At 38.2% G+C, this 19,435-nt stretch overlaps 1 protein-coding gene across 1 annotated transcript in view; it reads right to left on the bottom strand.

Annotated features, from left to right (window-relative positions):
• Positions 1-9,828: 9,828 nt before the first annotated feature.
• Positions 9,829-19,435, bottom strand: part of LRP8 (LDL receptor related protein 8) — a 1,993,970-nt gene continuing 1,984,363 nt past the window's right edge. The window contains exons 18-19 of the mRNA XM_044085444.1: positions 14,978-15,153; positions 9,829-10,501 (exon numbers count right to left, since the gene is read on the bottom strand). Of these exons, the coding sequence (XP_043941379.1) occupies positions 10,463-10,501; positions 14,978-15,153 (215 nt within the window). The 3' untranslated portion in view covers positions 9,829-10,462. The remainder of the gene's footprint in view (positions 10,502-14,977; positions 15,154-19,435) is intronic.

Below are 19,435 nucleotides of genomic sequence, written 5' to 3'. Positions count from 1 at the left end.
ACGAGCGACGGTAGAACTGATAACTCAGCTCTGCATTAGGCATTCTGCAACTGGCGGCTATCAAAAGTAAAAAGAAACAATAGTGTGCAAAATCAGTCCTCCTCTCCCTCTCCTTTCTGTCTGTCTGTCTCTCTCTCTCTCTCTATATATATATATATATATATATATATATATACGGATGTATGTCCATATATTGAAACAAATATATATCAAACATCAAGTGGTCAATCAGCAACACCCACATACACTGCAAATTATATACAGCAACTCTGAGACTGCAGTACAATGGGGAAAGGGCACATTCCCCAACCACTACATTACTGCAATCTCACACACATTCAAAAAGCACTTATGTGCAATTGCAATCAGCTGAATTTCAATCACACATACTGGCTTTTTTCTGTTGATAAATGGACCTTTGATAAACTGTTTGTAAACATGTAAACATGTATACACACACACACACACACACACACATAATAATTTAAGACAAGTACATATGTGCCCATGTGAATGGTGAATGCTTAAATTTTTGTTACATTACAAGATAAGTTTTAATTTCTGAGATCTGTTTTGTAAAAAAAAAACTCTGTATTTTCAAGGTATAGTAGTATTAGCACAATTTAGAAGAAAATAATATTTAGCATTAACTGTAAGTGGTAAACTGGAGAATTGGACGGGTATGTGAACAGCAAATGTTCGTGAATCAAAATCCAGTCCTATGTTGCCATGTTGGTAATCAAAGTGATTACTGATTTCCTATACACTGGAGAAATCTGGCAAAGAGTTAACACTGTCAGCTAGTTATTTTAACTGTAGTGTTCATTATCATTAATATCACAAAACAGTACAATAGGGCAGGCTAAGCTCAAGTGTGCTCTGTGGTGGAAAGGTTTGTACTGGGATGGGAGAGTTAGAGTGTGATGCCCTAAACAGAACGAGCTACATACTGGATGGAGTAGAGAGGTGTGCACCTCATTTCATCAGAATCAGTGGGTGTTCATTATGAACTGCTAGATTACAAGTGGTATGGCTTTATGACAAAGGTTGTAGCTAGCAAACCCTTCTTATTCAATAAAATAAAGCAGAGCTCTGATCCAGACCTGCAAATATAAAAGCACTAGATAATGCCACTCAAAATATCCACCTACATTCTTTGACTAAATCATACATTAAGAAAATGAAAAATAAAATATCTAAATATACGAGTCTTAGACAGAACACAGGCAATGAATACTGTGTCAAGGCATACAAAAGTCTATAATTCAGTCCTTACTTAAACACCTGTCTTGGTTACAGTCTTATGGTAACATGGTTACAACTCTAGGAACCATATCTAACTGGACTTTGTTCTGAATATGAAAAATAAAATAAAATAAAAACAAAAACCAAGAAACTTAAATTGAATAATTACCCTTACACAATAAATTTTACCCATTTAATTAATTAAAACCAAATGATGAAGCAATACAGTGGGTGGAATGAATTCTTTTTACACCATTCCTTGATTTTACTTTTTACAACTTTTGACGACACACATCCATTTTTGGATATACCATTCAAAAAAGATTTGATAGTCAGAGTTTTTGTACTAGCATTTATAGAAAGCCACATTATAGTAACTGTTTGAAGAAAGGAGGACAGCTTGGACAGCTTGTACTCGTATGTCTTCCAATGACAGTATATTTATTTGAAAAAGAAAGTAAGAAATTAACTGAGATGTTTTTAAACAGAGGTTACCCAAGTAAGCGACAAGAAGGTGAGACCAATTTATATGAAAATATGGGAATATCTCTATTTTGGATAATGAAAAATAATATTACTGACAAACACAACAAAGTGTATATGTAACAAACCAAGTCAACTATAGTACTAGTTCTTTACAACTGGGACTTTATTTCAACAGATCCAATCCGAACTACATCTTATCTTAGGGCCAAAGCCACTAGTAGTCAAAACTCCCCTTGTTTGAAAACCCTATTAGAGCTTCCTGTTAAAGCTTATAGAGCATAAAGAAAACCTGGTGTGTTGATTGATTAGGTGTCAAATATTATATCAATGACAAATGGATTGTCAAAACCCAGGAGAGTAGTCTATCTGCAACTTGTAAAATGTGCCCTGTATTTATGTATATCCAGGAATAAATGATGTGTACTATTAAATTATTAAAAAAAAAAAAAGCTCTGATAGGTAAATCAGAAATTACAGTGTAGTTTTTTACAACATTTTTTGCAATACATTCAGTCTGGTAATCTACAATTAAATGAGATATATGTTCTCAACTTGAATACTGGCTTGGTATTAAATTTTAGGTTTAACTATTGATTATCTTTCACATAATAATATTTATATATAGTATATATTGTATTTTTATCATAACAAAAAACTATAAAAATTATGTTGACCTATATCTAACTATGTGATTTTGGATGGTCTTGTTTTTAGAAAAATATGTGTTAAATATTTTAGAAAAGTTTCTTTTTTTTTTAATTAATTAATTAAATTAAAAAAAGTAAAATTTATTGTAATAAGGTAATATTTAAATTAATAAATTGGTGTATATATATGTCATGCTTTGAGAGTAATACTTTGTTTGAAGAAGTGCATTCAATGTTGTCTTTGTTCTGAATATGTTGTATGACACTGAATACCTAGAAACAGAGTGAAGTAAAGGGTATCATCTGGATTCTGCCACGCTGGGCAGCGTTAAATTTAGAGTAATATGACATTTCTTGCCTTAGGGCAGAATTATTATTTGTTTGGTGATGTATAAGCCATACCAGTGAAGACAATAGGCTCCCAGAAACTGGTGCTTGGGAAACATAGTAGTAGAGGACACAAGACATATTAAGATAAATTCACTGTGTGCTTTTGTACCATTTATGAGGCAGACCTCATAACTGTTATGAGGCCTATTATGGTTTCCACTCCAAAAAGGGATAAAGGAAAAAAAACTGAATCTCTTAAAATGATCTGATCACTCGACCCATTTTGATGCACAACATCAAAATGATTTACACACCACTGATGTCAAAAGGATACGTTGTTAGTGGAAATGGAAAAAATGCATGAGACTATTCAAATATGACATTAAATGGCAAGCATTATGTCTTCAAAAACAAAGATAAGAAAGCTTAGTAAAAGATCAGATGGGTTAGCCTGCGAGTAAGAAAACATTAGTTTATAGTACTTTCCCAAATAAGACTACACATATGAAGAGATTCAAATTTAAAATGGATTGATAATACTGTAGAAAAAACATTCAAGGACAGTCAAGTCTGGTAAGAGATTTATGAGGTAAGAAGTTCTGGCTCATGGCTTTGCTTAGCTTATAAGCAAACAATGAAAACTATTATACATTGGTAAAAAATGTTACACCTATATCCATATTGCAAAAAATAGGCATTCAGAATGCAATTCTTTTTAATGGGGTTATCTCTTATTTACAGATATCAAAACAAGCAGTGTTTGCTTCCCAAATGTTTTACACTGCCTTTTCCTTTGCTTACTGAGTGGACATGATAACAAGATGTTTAAATAAAAAATGTAAGAAACATTGTGGGAAGGGATTCATATGGGAACCACATACTTATATATAGAGGCCCATCAGAAGTGCAAGAACCCCAAGTGTGATACATGCAATGCATAGGCTACAGCTGTGAGTGGGATAAACATACTAAGTCTCAGGTTGTGATGTCTTGGAGATTTGGTCTAACTGAAAGGTACAGTGATCTCAGAGTTAGTGCATACTGTTAATGGTGTGAAGGCAGCACAGTTCCCCATGCCAGGGTGCACTGCAGCAGGACTTGTTTCTCTGAAAAAAAGTTTCATTGCTGATGTGGCAAGTTCCAAAATTCACTGTTTTTGGGATGGAATCAGAAGTCAGAGTTTATTTTTCAAATAAGTTTAGATAACAACTGCATATGATATGCAGCTGTTATGTGCATGAAGTGTCCATGATTATGCTCTAAAACTGAAAAAAAAAGATGAGCTTGTTAAGTGCCTTCCTGATGTCAGAAAGGTGCTTAACAAGCTTTTGTTAAGAACCTCTAATTACTGTTAAGCTCTAGTCTCAAGCTAGAGCCTAACAGTAGCCAGTATAAATCACCACTGCCATCATTATATGTTGGGCTGGTGGCACAGATGCACATTGTGCATTTATGCTTTAAGTGATCTGGGATTCATATGCAGCAGCCAAGAGTCTGAAGAATGACCAGGTGAGGGAGCAAGTAAATCTGTTCCACTACCTTGGGGATTGAGAATGTAAGAGCTAGATATGTGGGTTTGACATAATGGGTAAGGTCTCCACCTCATAAACACAAGGTACAGGGTTTGATTCTGACCTGGGGCTATTAACTAGACTTAAAATGGCCCTTCAGGGCAGTTCGGCTAGTAGTCACCTATGAATTTATGTTACTCCTTATTACTTTAATACTATTACTATCCCCAGAAGAGGTCAGAGGACTCATAAATCAGCAGGTACCACCAAAGAGGAAGCAGGGTTCAGACAGGTGTGTGTCTTGTAGAATCTCAGGGCAGGCTGCCAGTCTAGGCCACTGAACACAGCTTCTCAAGAATTAAGGAGGAGGAACGGTAAGTGCCAGTCACCCTACATGATAAAACACCCCAATTCCTGCCAAAAGAGAAGAAAAAAATACTCAAATGACTTCCGGTGAGTGATAATGAATGAAAACATCAGCTGCAGATGACATGTGGTAGCACCTGTAAAAAATAATTTTCTAATCAAAGTGAGTTGTAAATAATAAAATAAAATAAAACAAAGAAAAGATCTTCCTTAGAATATCCAAAATAGATGACTGAAAAATAATTTACACATTTTGCACAGTGAATTTTAGTAAAGCAAAATGTCCGTGAAAAAAAGCATACAAAGAAATACAAAAGAAATAAGCTTAAGCAGTAAAACTTTTAAAAATAAAAAAATACTCTGGTAATAATACTATACCTTAAAAATACAGAGTTTTATAGAACGCAAATTACAGAAATTAATACCTATCTTGTAATTTAGTAATGAACACAAAGAAAACATTCATAGTACACAGCAAAGTGTACTTTCTATCACATCTGCTGGACTAGTTTTGTACAAGTGCCACAGACATACAGCCATTCAACTTGTTCCTAATGCAAAGCAGAACTATAAAAAAAGTTAGTGGTGAAGGGGTTCCTAATGAACTTTTGTATATCAAAGAGTATGCATTATAAATAATATGGTTTGTGTGATGGACAACCATTTTTTTAACATCAATGAATTTGAATCTTAAAAGTGAAAAAAAATGTCTTCAAATGTTGATACAGCAGAAAACTGCTTTTTTTTTCTAAAGTACCAAACCAGCTTTTAAGGCTTTACTCACAGGAAAGTATTAGGCCATCCTCTGGGGAAATGAAGGGACTTTCTGGAAGCAGAAAACCACATTATGTTATTTTTTTGAAAACATTATTAAAAAAAATGATCAAAAATCAGAGTCACATACTTTAAAATCGGATTTTAGTTGAAAAAGTGAGGAAATAAGCTTGAGTACTTATGAAGCACCTTAACTGCCTCTCAAATCACTGTAAAGATGATTTGTTGAGAATGCCTAATGAACCGAACTTAAGCAACTTATGAAAATATTTTCACATTTGATGAATAAGGCTTTATGAGAATAACTTAATGCTGCTAAACCCTTCAGAGGAATAAAAATTAAACTAAAACATTTGGAAGATAAAGCACTTGGAAACATGGAAAGTACAACTCATTGCAGCCGTTGTAAACAGTAGTATCACACATTTTAGTATTACTGTTCTTTAAGGTCTAAAACGTTAAATATTAATGACAGAAATTGTATGAATGATCTTGATATGTTTATTAAATGGGGTTTCTAGGTTGATATTAGGGCCGCCATCCTAGGCATAACATGGCTATTTCTAAGTGCAACAGTGCATGCAGTGCTTTGTCTTCCTAGACTTAGATACACAAAGGCAAATCTTCCATCACGAGTATGCATAATCCATCATAGGTGCTGTGCATGCCAGTATTTTACCGATTAATTTAACAACAATAATTATGCCCATTTGTAGGCTTACTGGACACCCAGTCCCTTTCAGGGGCAACCTGCGAGCAGTATCTGGCTAAGTGACTTGCTCAAGGTCACACAGTAGGCAAATGAGTGGTAAGGGACTCAAACCCTTGCATTCATAAAGGGCACATGCATATAACAGAATGTGATCCTATCCCATGCTATGCCATAGGAAAATGTTATGTAATGTTGGTCATTTTCAGATGGGCAGGAGACCTCCTCATGCCAGTGGTGAGCCAAGCTCTAATAATAACCAGGATACAGAAAGACCAACCAGGGTGAAACAGAAATTGCTGGCTGGTTTGTCTTTCCATTGTGGAAAAGAGAGCCCATTTACTTTCACAGCATCCCCTAAGAAGAGCTGGTAGAGTTTAAATTATGGCTTGCCACTTGTGATAGTGAATGTTTCTGCATATGTCAGGGGCATAGCATAAAGGTACAAATGTGTAGCAGAATAAACAAAAAAAAGCCTGTCTCTGCAGTATAAAAGCTCTGGGGGTTCAAACCTTATAGAATAAACAGACACAAATGGGCAAGCAATATTCTTCCGCAGACCCAAAGTGCATACATAACAGGAAGTGGAAGAAAGTGTTCCTGAGCTTCAACTCCTCCCATCTCTCTGTCTGGTCAGAGATGTGTACTATGAAAATCACCATAACTGCTATTAGTACTTTCTAAGATACACTTCAAGGAGATAATTAAATATTATAATATGCTGTTGGCTGTAAAGGTGTGTGTGTGTGTGTGTGTGTGTGTGTGTATAGTCCCGTTTCCCCAATCTTACACTTCCTTGACTGTATCTGCTATTCACTTAGTAAAACTGAGGTCACAGTTGGCACGCAACCATTTTAACTAATGCAGGGTGTTTATTTCATGTCCCTATTAAGTCAGTGAATGCACTAAATTGCGAATGCTGCTTAACCGAACCTGCTTACCTGAAAGCACGGAACAGCGATTTTTTTTCCTAGGGATGAAAATCACTGGGCCGTTTTCAGGACTTTGCCATTTCCTCCACAGGTGCGATCTTGGAGTTGGTATATTTAAGTAGGGGGTGTGTGGGGGGCACAGCCCCCCACTTTATTTTGTGTTTTTTTTTTAATGGACCAGCGATTTTTTCCCTGGGAAAAAAATTGCTGATCTATTTGTTCGACATTTTGTTTTTTCTGTGTTAGTGGGTCAATTATATCGTGTTCGCAATTTAGTGTGTTCGCTTATAGACTGCAGACCCTTGATTTCTCCTTTCCTTGTTGCTGCAGTTGTTTAGTCAGTGAGTTAGCATATTTAAGTAACAGGTTTTGGGGAGGGCCTTTCTCCCTGCAAAATACTGTTTCACTGTTGTGGGTATGGTGTTTTAGCAGCACATTTTTGATGACTTATTACTGACCATGTAGGGGGTTTGTCAGTTGGGAGTTGTGCATACAGGAAACTATACACAGACATTCTGACCAACAATTTCATTTTTTATTGAAAGCACTTATGACAACATAGAAGAAAACCTTAGTTATAGTAAATAAGTTTCTTTATCTGATTAGGCAGGATTTAAGTATTGCCAGTGCAGCTAAGAGAGCAGAAAATTGATTATACCGTGACTTAAGTTGTGCCTTTCCAGTTTTCTACTGCTGCATGGCCTTCGCCCCTGTTAACCTTTGCTGGCTCAAGGATACATGGCTAAAAACATCAGACTGAAAATTTGGACTGAAAAATATTTGACCTGGTGCAGAAAATATTTTTTAGGGGCAATGGTCCTGCATAGCCCCACTGCCCAGGGTGTGCCTCTCACTTCTGGTGAATGTACCTTGGGGGTTAAGAAAAAATCTTCCCCTGTAAATGCTACCATTGTCCCAGCCTGTAGCAGCTCAAGTCACTGGGTAGTATTTTTTGTCTCTCCCTCTCAAATTCAAACTCTGTTACTGTTCAGATAATGCAGTAATTATTTGTATATGCATAAGAGAAAAAGTTAAACTGCCTGAAGCACATATGTGACAGTACTAATCAGCATTGTAAGTCGCACAGCATGCAGAGTCACAGCTAATAGGTTCATAGGTTGGTACTAGGCTATCGGCCCTAGGGCCTATACAAGCCTAGCCATAACAATTCCCTGGCTATTTCTTCCCACACTATTTACTTCCATGGACCCCTGTCTAGCAGGGCGACTGACGTAATCCCCTGGGTATCACGTAATCTGGTGTTGTATTAGGCATTAGTAAGTAATATTCCCACCTGAAACACCATACACATGCAGTACTGCAGTGACAGGAACTCTTACAGGTACACAAATTAAATATACACACACACACGCACACATAATAACTAAACTGAAATTACAAGTTCTACCAGGAAATAATACTACCTCCAGTGTAACATAAAATATCTAGCAGTCATGTGCTAAACACTGGTCATAAACAAAGTGCTGTCTGTTTCAGTGTAAACTTTGAATAGGAAATGAACAGGAAGGCTTGTTACCACTCCTTTTAACTGACAGTTATCAGGTTTGACTTTACAGGTTACAGCAGTTTGGTAAGAGTTCAGAGCCCCATGTTTTGTACCTAAAAATTAATGCTGATACGAGTACAACTGGTCATCCATTCTTGGTATACTTAATGTTCCATCACTGCCAACAGCCTGAAACCAAATTATTAAAATGACATCTCTTCAGAATTTCAGTTTAAAAACTACTTAAACCAGAAATGGACTGGATGAACAGTGTTTTTCTCAAAGCATGCATTCACCTCCCTGCTATCAATAAGTTACTTTTGAGGTACAAAGACCACGGAGTTGATAAACATGTTTAAAGTGGTGTGCAATGCACAGTTCCCAGTTAAAGGAGAGACTCTGCTTAGTCATACCTCTCTTGCTGAGGCCCACTGTAGGTATCACAATCTGGATCAGTGAAGAACTGATTCTTCTATGTCTCAGTTTCCATTTGATGGTGTTGATGAAAAATCAGTTCATAGTTAAGTAATAGTCTAGTTGCCCTTTTGATCATTTTAAGCCTAGTTAATTTTCTTTCCAAAGGTGAGAATCAAGCCCTCTATTTTGTGACTGTTAGGAAAACACCCTAACCATTATTCTGACCCTTTGTATTTGATAAAGAGTTCTTTGATGGTAAGTTCCATGACTGGTAGAGAAATGAGGTACTTAAAATTGCTATAGAAATCCAGTGCATGCAGACAAGCATGGTGACACCATCCTAAGCTATTCAAATGAATCACTCAACCCAAAAGGCCACTGAGTGACTTTGTTCCAGTAGATGAGGACCAGCTTCTCATTTCTTCATATATTTTACCACATTTTTCACCTCCCATACCAACACAAATATTGAAGTCCAGCTAAAATCAATAAGCTCCCAAGACAGTAATCTACATGTTAGGTCTACACAAAAATAAGTTAAGACTTCATTAATGTGAAAAGCCCAAACAAAATAGCATAAAACAAGATAACTATACTCTTAAAATTAATACAGTATCAATGATACCAGTTATGGTAAGAGACAATAACTTCCAGTAATTACCCAATGTGCCTTTCAACATTGTTAATTCTGAAAACAAGAGTGCATCTGAAAGCTACCATTTACAGAATTACAGGAGTGCTTGGAGCATCTCTCTTAAAGCCCACAATTTACAGCAGAAGACATTCCCATATTCAACAGAGAAACTCCTAGCATCCACAACAACCAAGCTTCCAAACTATGCCCACCTCATACGGTTTAAAATCATTTTTTTCCCAAAGCACAGTCTGTCCAGAATACCAGCAGTTTTTGTTCTCTCTGTATTTAGGATCTTTTAACACTATTAAGTACCCTGTTATTACAGTACACTGAGACCTTTATATAGCAGTCAGTTTGGACATAAATGTAATGTACATGACAAATGACAAAAGCCGAAAATACAAACAAGATACTTTTTTTCCTTGATGCTATAAATACATCCATTCTGAATCAGAAATTATTATGTTAACAATGCACTTTTTCTGTGTGTGTGTGGTTGGAATTTTTATTTATGCTGAATGGTAACCACAAAACACTTTTACTATATATACATATGTATATATATACAAAACGTCTATAAATATAATATTTTAAAAGGATGCCTGGCTATGTCAAATGTGGTTGTTATATACATAAGGAACATGAGGTTAGTTGGTCATCAGCAACAGGTTTGCAGCTACTACATACAGGGTAGTGCAACAAGGTAAACTTATATAAAAGTAAGGACACAAACACATACACATCCTTTGGATGCTTACATTTAGTCAACACTTTGTGGTTACCCAATTGCAACATAAATATTTCTTGTACTCTTGCTGGCTTCTTGAAGTTAGAGTCATTCTGTAGAATTGTTTCTGCTTTTGTTCTTAAGTGTGGACCCGCAGTAGGCAGATGCTAGATCTTACGGTAGTCCGTCATCTTCAACACTCAGTGCCACACGCTGAAAAGGAAGAAAATATAAGTTTAGTACTAACTTGAAACACATTATTTTAGAAAAAAAGTACTTTTAACTGGTTTGGCAATTCAATTTCATATTTTTTGTTGTTGAACTGGGGGAATGCCACATCTGAGAATAATCTGTGCAGACTGTTCTGCTCATGTTAAATGTTTCAGGTATGGACTTGGGCTGAATCTGATCCATTTTTGAGGAGTCTACAAACTTTGTTATCAAGCAACAAGCAAATTAACAATACATTTAAGTATCTTTATACCATTAAGCAACATTTGCATGTCTCAGTCATGCAAATGCTGGCATACTCTGCTCTATTCTCCTCTTAGGAGTGCATGGTCTGTGAGATGCTATGGTACTGTTTAGTACATTTTGTACAAATAGCTCAGACAAAAATAAATATTTATCATCATTACACAAGTCTAACTCAGCAATATACACTGAACCATACTTACAAAGTGCATGATAGTTTTCTGAATCTCACTCTGTTTTTCCCTCTCCTACTTTCTTTATTAACCTGGTTTATGACCTTATAATCCACTATTCTCACTTCGCTATCGATCCACCCTTTCAGACCTGTTGTGCCTCAACACAAGCTTTATGATAACCAAAATAAACCATTAAGTACTGACCTCTCATTTACCCTACACATTCTACCTAAGCCCATACCTCAAAATCTGTAGATACCATTACGTCATTCATTAGCTCAAAACCTATTTTGTTCATAAAGTTCTCCTTCCTTACTTATATATTATGGCATTCTACTCAATACAATCTTTTCTTCCACTGTTTTTCTATTTTTTTATTTGCATTCATACTAATATGTTGTGTGTGAATACCAAATAAGTCTCCCACAATTGACTTGCTAATCCTTTGTTGTTTAATTTCTATCTCTACCCCTTGCTTCTTCTGTGAAAATATACATCCAATTTTTCCCTACTCTCTTTCCAATGCATTATAACCTGATTCATTTCATGCCTAAAATTCACTCAATACCTCCTGACCAAGACTAATGCCTCTCGTTTTAATTACTGCTACAGCTGTCCTTGTTAACCTTTATGCTTCTGAGTTACCGTTAACCCCCTCCTAAAAAAATATTCCAATGGAGGTTAAACCTTAAATATCTTAAAAATCACAATACAGACTTCTTGCACAAGGAAATGGATTTAACATATTCACTCATACCAAAGATTCACTTACATAAATTTCTGTTTCAAGGGATTTAACCTAGGACTCCAAATATAATTAAAATGCATTTCTAATTCTGAAAGAACTACATTTTATTGAGGTGAATAGTGTGAAACACCAATGTAGGAGACAGGACAATTCACTGAAAATTCTGGTTTATATCACACTATAAAACAAACAAACAAAAAAAAAACCAGCACAAAAAACTTGTAAACTCAAATGCCAGCTAACTACCAAAAAGATCCAAAATTTATTGAAGGTAAGCGCTTTCGACTGGACCACCAGCCTTCATCAGATGACAACGTCTGCATTGTTTACACTTTGCTATCCATTTGAAAAATGTTGTACTACCCTTAATAAAGTTGTATGCCTATCTATCACTTAGAGAGCAAGTTTTCTCCTTGGCTACATATATACTAGTGGCTTGGGTGAGGAAAATACATACTAACACTACAGGAACACAACAAATCCGCAGTGATACAGATTATAGGATGGGTAAGGAACCTTCTAGCAGTATTATGTGTAGCTGGATTAGGATGATTTGTACTACATAATCGCAGACAAGGATGACAGCTTACGTAATATTTTCAAGCATACTATAATATAAAGAATATGGACGGCACAGTGGTGCAGCGGTAAGCATTGCTGCCTCACAGCAAGAGGTTCTCTGATTTGATTCTCAGCTAGGGTGCCATCTGTGCAGAGTCTGCATGTCCTCCCTGCATTCAAGTGGGTTTCCTCTGGGTGCTCTGGTTTCCTCCCACATTACAAAGACATGCGTCTGGAGCATTTCTCCCCAGGCTTTCACTGAAAATTGGTTCGCTCCAAGTTGGACTTTCCTGGTTAACAAATATTAAATAAATAAAAAATAAATAAATATGTTGAACTTGTTAAGTTTATAAAAGGCAACTGCAAAGTGGAGATACAGAAGCAAACAAAGGATAAGGGAAAGATAAGTGCCCCCCCCACCACTCTTCTTGACCATCAAGCCTACCCCTGCTGGACGCAAGCACATTCTTTCCTAATTGACGGGGAATCCCCAGATCCACTAGGGTGAGAGCCATCTGGGGGAGGGGAAAGTGCCATCATTTAAACATACATTAGGAAGTTTGTGCTCCCAGTAACATTTCCTCAATGACAGTATTCTATCCTAACCCCACCAATGTAGGGACATATAATATCCTCCTCTTGCTAATGAGGGTTACCATCACACAGTGGTTAGTGAGCTGAAATCCTGTCTACAAGATGGTGACTGCAGTGCTGCCCTTCCTGTGATGGACTGTAGTTGTGTGTGTCCTACTCTGACTTGCCCTTCCCTCAATTATAAGTGCACCCTTCTTCTGGCAGTACTGTTAAGCACCCGAGCCATTAATTCAAATTCAAGTTTTCTGGGCTGTTGTCAGGGCTTTCCCTCTATATGCCATCAGTGCTCGCAAACAGCAGAACTCTTCTGTGACAGCTGCAATTTCCCATGCCAGTGTAGTGTCAAGCAAGGATGTTTTAAAGGTATGGGTGCCACCTGCAGTGTTGTAAGTGAAGACAGATGGCTCCATGTGCAAACCACAAAATTCTTGAAAAGAGCATAAATGTAGCAGTTTTGGCTGTTTGTCTTTTTAATGAATGGGCTGTCGACTGAGTGATAATTCTGGAGGAGGATGGTACCATTCTACAACTTGTGGAGATACTGCTGTATTTTTACTGTTGAGTAATGTATAAGCCTGGTTTAGTACGCCATGATTAAGTTTTAAAGACAGCCACTGGAAGGATAGCAGAAGGTCACAGTACAAAGATCTAGGTGCAAAACCTAGGATGAACTTTACAGATTTATGCTAGATTTGTTGCAGTTTTCTTTGTGAATTGATGCTAGACCTTTACAGAAGACAGAGTCATAGAACAGTATAGGATGAACCAGACAGGAGACTAAGTTTAGAGGTGATAGGACAGATTACATCTGACCGTGTCCAGACTGCGTAAAGGTTTATTGCACTTTTCATCATGGCAAGGACATAGCCACTGAAGGAGACTGAAGCATCTAGTATTATGCCTAGGTACTTTATGGCATTTATGAATGAAATGCTATCACTAGTCAAGGTCTTGATATGTAGTTCAGGGGCTCAGAAGAGGTTGTGATTGTTACAAAACAGAGTTACTTTTGCTTGTATTGACAGAATCAGGGAGCTACTTTTCAAGAAGTGAGAAACATGCTGTTTTTATTATGATTATTGGCAGAGGAGAGTACATCAGTGTTATCTGCAGTGTACCACAGATTGGCCACCACAATGCTCAGGCGGTAACTGAATACAAAGATTAAAAAGTATAGGATCCAGTATTGAGCTCTGTAGAACGTCTTTGTTCCTTGTATACGATGTTGGAAATTCTTTAACTCACTGCAATTTTGAATTTTCTATATATTAAGTGCTAACAGAACCTGTTGATTGCTCCAATGTGCATGCAAAGTTAGATTAGACAGCCTACATACTAGCTCTGTATAACTGAAGGCATGGAAGTCTTTGAATAAATTTAAGAAAATACCCAACACTACTTGACAACTATAGAGAAAGGCTAGTAAGGGAGCTTACGCCAAACAAGTGTGAGAACAAACTTGTGAAGCACATGATGGAAACATACTGCATCCAGTGTGGGTTGGTGGGATTAGTAGGGCAAAAAAACACAAAAAAATCTCAGTGGCTGCAGCAGCTGATTCTGCTTTAGGCACCATGGTAAATTCCATGCCTGCATCCACAGGTCCTCTGTGGACATGGCTCAGACTGAATGGTAAGCCAGACTTGCAAATCAGAGAGAAAGAGGGTGCTTGGGTGCAGTGGATGGTAAAGAAACCATTGGGGCCTAAAGACAAGATTAGAAAAAAAATCCTGATATGTGTTAGCCTAAGCATCTGTACCTTTGGTTTTCTTGTCTATTACTACTCCCTCAGTAGGCAACCTCTATAGTTGTTTACTGCCCTTATTACAATCAGCGTTGTGTTTTCTGCTACAATAGTAGCTGGGTAAAAGCATACATTGTACATTACACCATCAGTGTAACATATGTTTCTGATTATAAACACACCAGTCAGGGATAAGTCTCTCTGTACGCATAACGTTTGTGAAACTGACGTCTCCCAGATACTCACACTTGAAAAGTAATTTGTGTAGGGATTCTATTATATAACCTCAGCCATCAGTTCAAACAGAGTGGTAAGGTGTAAACAGGGTCCTGATGGAACACACAGCCCCCCACTTCCCACCTCTCTTTAGCACGTACAAGCTAAGCACTTACTGGTGGGTAGACGTGGCCTATTTGTATAGTCCTTCCAATATGAATTTCTTCCTCCTCTTCCTCTTCTTGTGTTGTTTTTCTGTACACTGGATTATCAAAGTTCATGCTCTTTGTGTTCTTCCGTTTCCAATTACGCCAGATCAGATATCCTCCCATACAGATTAAACCAATGAAAACTGTAAGAGAAAGAACACTATATCAAAGTGTGTTTCTAGTTAAACCACAAACACACATTGTATGCATAAAACAGGTACACTTCAACACTAGCTTGGATACAGACCTACTGATAATACCAACGATCACGTCAGTAGCATAGGTTAACCAGGGTAAATATCTTCAGAAAAGGAGAAGGTAAAAGACAGCAGGGAACATGGCTTACAATGACTATAAAAAGGTACTGCCCCTAGAAAGAGATCAGCTGTGAAAGCAATCAACTATGGTGAACAGGCTGGAACATAAAATGGGTGAAGGCCCGGTCTAAAAAGAGGAGTGACAGTGTGCTTGAGGGCATGAAAATCTGTTATATTGCATCCTATTTGTTCCCTGTATATGAAAAGAGAGCTCTGTTTGCACTCTTTACATAAAGTCAGACACAATCAAAACAGAAGTCTGTAAGGCTGAGTGTTCTCTCCTTCTGTTTGTATTTTTTCATGAGGAGGATATCAGGGCAAAGGTAAGGTTTGGAAATGACCCATTTTTGAGATGCAAAGATTGTGCCCTTGTCTGCATATAATATTGCCCTTGTTTGCCAATGGTGACTGTTTTTGTTTTTTAACCCCTGCACCTGATGACCATCAAGCCTCTCCCAGTCAGACTTGAACCCCTTCATTCTCCTGTACTATTATCGCAGCATATGGGAGAGTCATCCAGATGGGCTAACATCCATGCAGATATGCAGATGGCTTATGCTCTTGATGGCACCTGGCAATGGGGTATATAGTTTAGTCCTTAACCCTCTCCCCTGAAAGGCAACATGAAACCTATTAGCACTACAGCCTCAACTATGCCTTCACCTGTGTGAATTCATGCTTCCAAAGCACCCACAGTGAAAGGTACTGCTTAAATTGCTTGGTGGCTGAACATCTGCCTCAGGGCTGTCTTTATGTTGTAAACCTTCCTCTGAAGGAATTCTTAACTGGATGTTCCCATCCTCTACCAACAGTGAGCACACTCATCCTTCCCAAGCCAACTTCAATAGACACCCAAGCCACTAATTTAATCAGAGACACTTGGGCCATAAACAGGTCTTTATCCCTCTATGTCAATGGAGCTGGCCTGCAAAATGTGATTGTAATCTCATCTGTATTGTGGATTAGACTGACTTGCAGCTAAGCAAGACGGGAAGAAAATCAGCACCTGTAAATCAGAGGACATATTCTCTTCCAGAGAACAGTGGATTGCTTTCTGCAGGTGAGAAGCAAATGACTTCTTTAGGTGAGAAGGTTAAGTACCTTGGGGTCTTGTTTACAAGAGAAAACATATGAGACTGGGAGACTGACCACTGAATGGATACAGCAAATGCAGTACAGCAAGCAATGCACCAGCCTGTGGTACTGAAATAAAAATTGATTCATAGGGTAAATCTCCCAGTTTACCCATCACACTTTCTCCATCCTCTTCTATGGTCAACAGCTTCGGGTAGTAAGTGAAAGGAACAGATTACACACACAAGCAACAGAAATGAGGTTCCTCTTATCATTAAGACCAGGGTAGACACAGACAAATTTATGCAAATACGTAATGGCACAAAATGAGGTAAATGTGAATGGGGTGGTTATTAAAACTAAGGTTTTTTGCAACTGTAATGCAGTTGGTATTATTTACCTGGCTCTTTGTTCACATTGCAAGTGCTTCTATGTGGGTAAAACCCAGAGGAAATTTAAAGAATGTATTTATGAGCACATGCTTGATATAAAGAAGTGAAACATGGATAATGCATTTGCAAAACATGTTCTCAACTACCCCGGGCACAACTTTGGATTTATGGGTTTAGACATGGTTGTTAAGAATGTGAGGGGTAGCCTGTGGAAGGATCTTATTGAATTAAAAGAACTTAGATGGCAGATCAGGTTGAATGCCTGTGTCTGCCCTGGTCTTAATCATAGCCTGTCTATTATGAGTGTTTTGAAACTTCATTCATATGTTTTGTGACTCATTTTTTTGAATCGTTAACAGTAATTGAAAAATGTGTTTTTAATTTGTGCTTGTATTATTATTTATTATTTACATGTTTAGTAGTATTTATATAACTTTGGGTGGCCACGGTGGTGCAGCGGTTACCATTGTCACCTCACAGCAAGAGGTTCTCCGGTTCGATTCTCGGCTGAGGTGCCTTCTGTGCGGAGTCTGCATGTCCTCCCTGTGGTCGCGTGGGTTTCCTCCGGGTGCTCCGGTTTCCTCCCACATCCCAAAGACATGCTGTAAGTGGATTAGACACACTAAACAGGCCCTAGGTGTGAGTGCGTGCATGTGTGCACCTTCTGTGGAAGGTTGGGCGCCGGGCTGGTAACTCGACACTGTAAAAACTCCAATGCCAATCATGAGCAGACAGGTGACCCGCTGTGGCGACCCCTAACCGGGAAAAGCCGAAAGAAGAAGTAGTAGTATTTATATAACTTTAAGACTAATCATTCAAATGTTTAGATGGTGGTTGGTTGGTAAGATCATGTCATGTTTTTGGAGGGTTATTTAAATGGGAGTTATTTTGTATTACTTAGTTTCTGAGGAAGTCTTTGCTATAATCTGATGAAAGTGCTCAAATTTTTTTAAATTAATGTTGTTATATTATTTCAAGTAGCAGTGGTTTAACTTGCGTTCCAGCTTGAGGTGTTTTTTTGTGTTGATTCTTAATTTGTGACCATCCCCGGGATTCATGAAGCTTGCACCAGGTGCAGGCGTAGCATCAGCGTTCTAACACCAAAGATGGTCGCCGAGCGATTCAGGTATGAGCGGTTTCCATGTGCACTACCTGTGTACGCTACACCCGCACAACTCCAGAGTCTTGTATGCTAATTACCCCATATGCAGCAGTGTAGCATGCAAATGAAGGTATGTAGCGATTCAGGAAGTGGTGCAGGCATAGTGTAAGCATGCAGAAATGTAAACCATAGAAAACGGTTTACATTTTTGCAAACATAAAATCGGAGCCATGACAGCCGACCAAACACATGTATTATATTGTTTATATATGCCAATGGCTAAATATATAGCCATTGGCATAAAAAAAAGTATAAAATATAAAATTAACATTTAATATATATAGTCGCACTATCGTGATGTGGAAGCGCAGGGCAGCAGTGCACAAAGGGGATCGCAAGGAATATATAAAAATATAGAATAAAACAGCAATGAAACACATATCATGATTTCCCCATAATAGTCAATGGCAGGCATGCTACACCATACTCATGGCGCAAGGGTTGCTAAGGGGCAGTAACAGTGTTATACGCAGTAGCAAGGAATTAGTAAGCAATGCCATGCAAATGAGAGGAGTAATAGTGAATCGCAGATTCCCCGCTGGTGTAAGGATGCACCTCACAGCGTAGCGTTATAACACCGAGGTGTGCCCTTGAGATAAATATGACATCAAGAGAGGGGTGTGTCGCCATTGCTGTACGCACATTGAAGCATTGCTAAACCAGTCTGCCCCTAGCTAGGCAAAGCTGCAGGATAGGGGTGAGTCGAATTGCCCATAGCTATGCTTAGCTGACAGTACACAAGGTAACCGAGTATGCATGTGAACGGAGATGAAAACGCGCGTAAACCCAGTAAACGGGTATGTGCGGTGCACACTGCAGCTGAAACAGGAAGCATATAGGAAAGAAATAAGGAAATGCTGCAGCAGTGAAATTGGAGTACAAATGACTAATTAACACCTAGGAGCCTACAGTGGGCCATTGACAACAGCTAACAAGGCTGCAAGCAGCTACCTGCAGAACAGGGAAGGGGAGGGGCTGTACTGCAAAGAAAACAGCAAAGTGTCAAAGCAGAACAAAGCCAATATGCAGTATATCAGCTACAAGGCACATTTTGCCATGACTGGGTAGGGAAAGTACAAAACAAGAAAGAAGGCAGGTGGATGCATGCCTGATAATGGGAAGGGATCCAGGTCTAAAAAGTGATTTAAAGGGCAACAGATTAATCAAGGCAGTCAAGCAGATCACCACAGTAAAGGCCCCACACTTGCAGTACTCATTGCAAAACCCATAATTAAGACACGCAGCAGCTGGAATAGCTCATACACACCCACTTACATCAACAGCATCCATAGCACAATACTATAAATTGTGAAAGCACCTCACACACATTTGTGCACTCCCATACACTCTGCACCAGTGGTGTATACAGACAGGGAAATAGAAGTTATGTTCTTACCATAACGTTCCATGTTAGTTGTCTTCTTCTCGCCTTCTTCTTGCTGGATGGGTTCGGAGCCGACCTCGGCCCGACTGCCACTCT

This window comes from Protopterus annectens, chromosome 10.part0 (genome assembly GCF_019279795.1).
Source record: "Protopterus annectens isolate FY-2018-M chromosome 10.part0, PAN1.0, whole genome shotgun sequence".
Classification (NCBI taxonomy): Eukaryota; Metazoa; Chordata; order Ceratodontiformes; family Protopteridae; genus Protopterus; species Protopterus annectens.
Note: the sequence above shows the minus strand (reverse complement) of the source record. Positions and strands in the feature narration are given on the sequence as shown.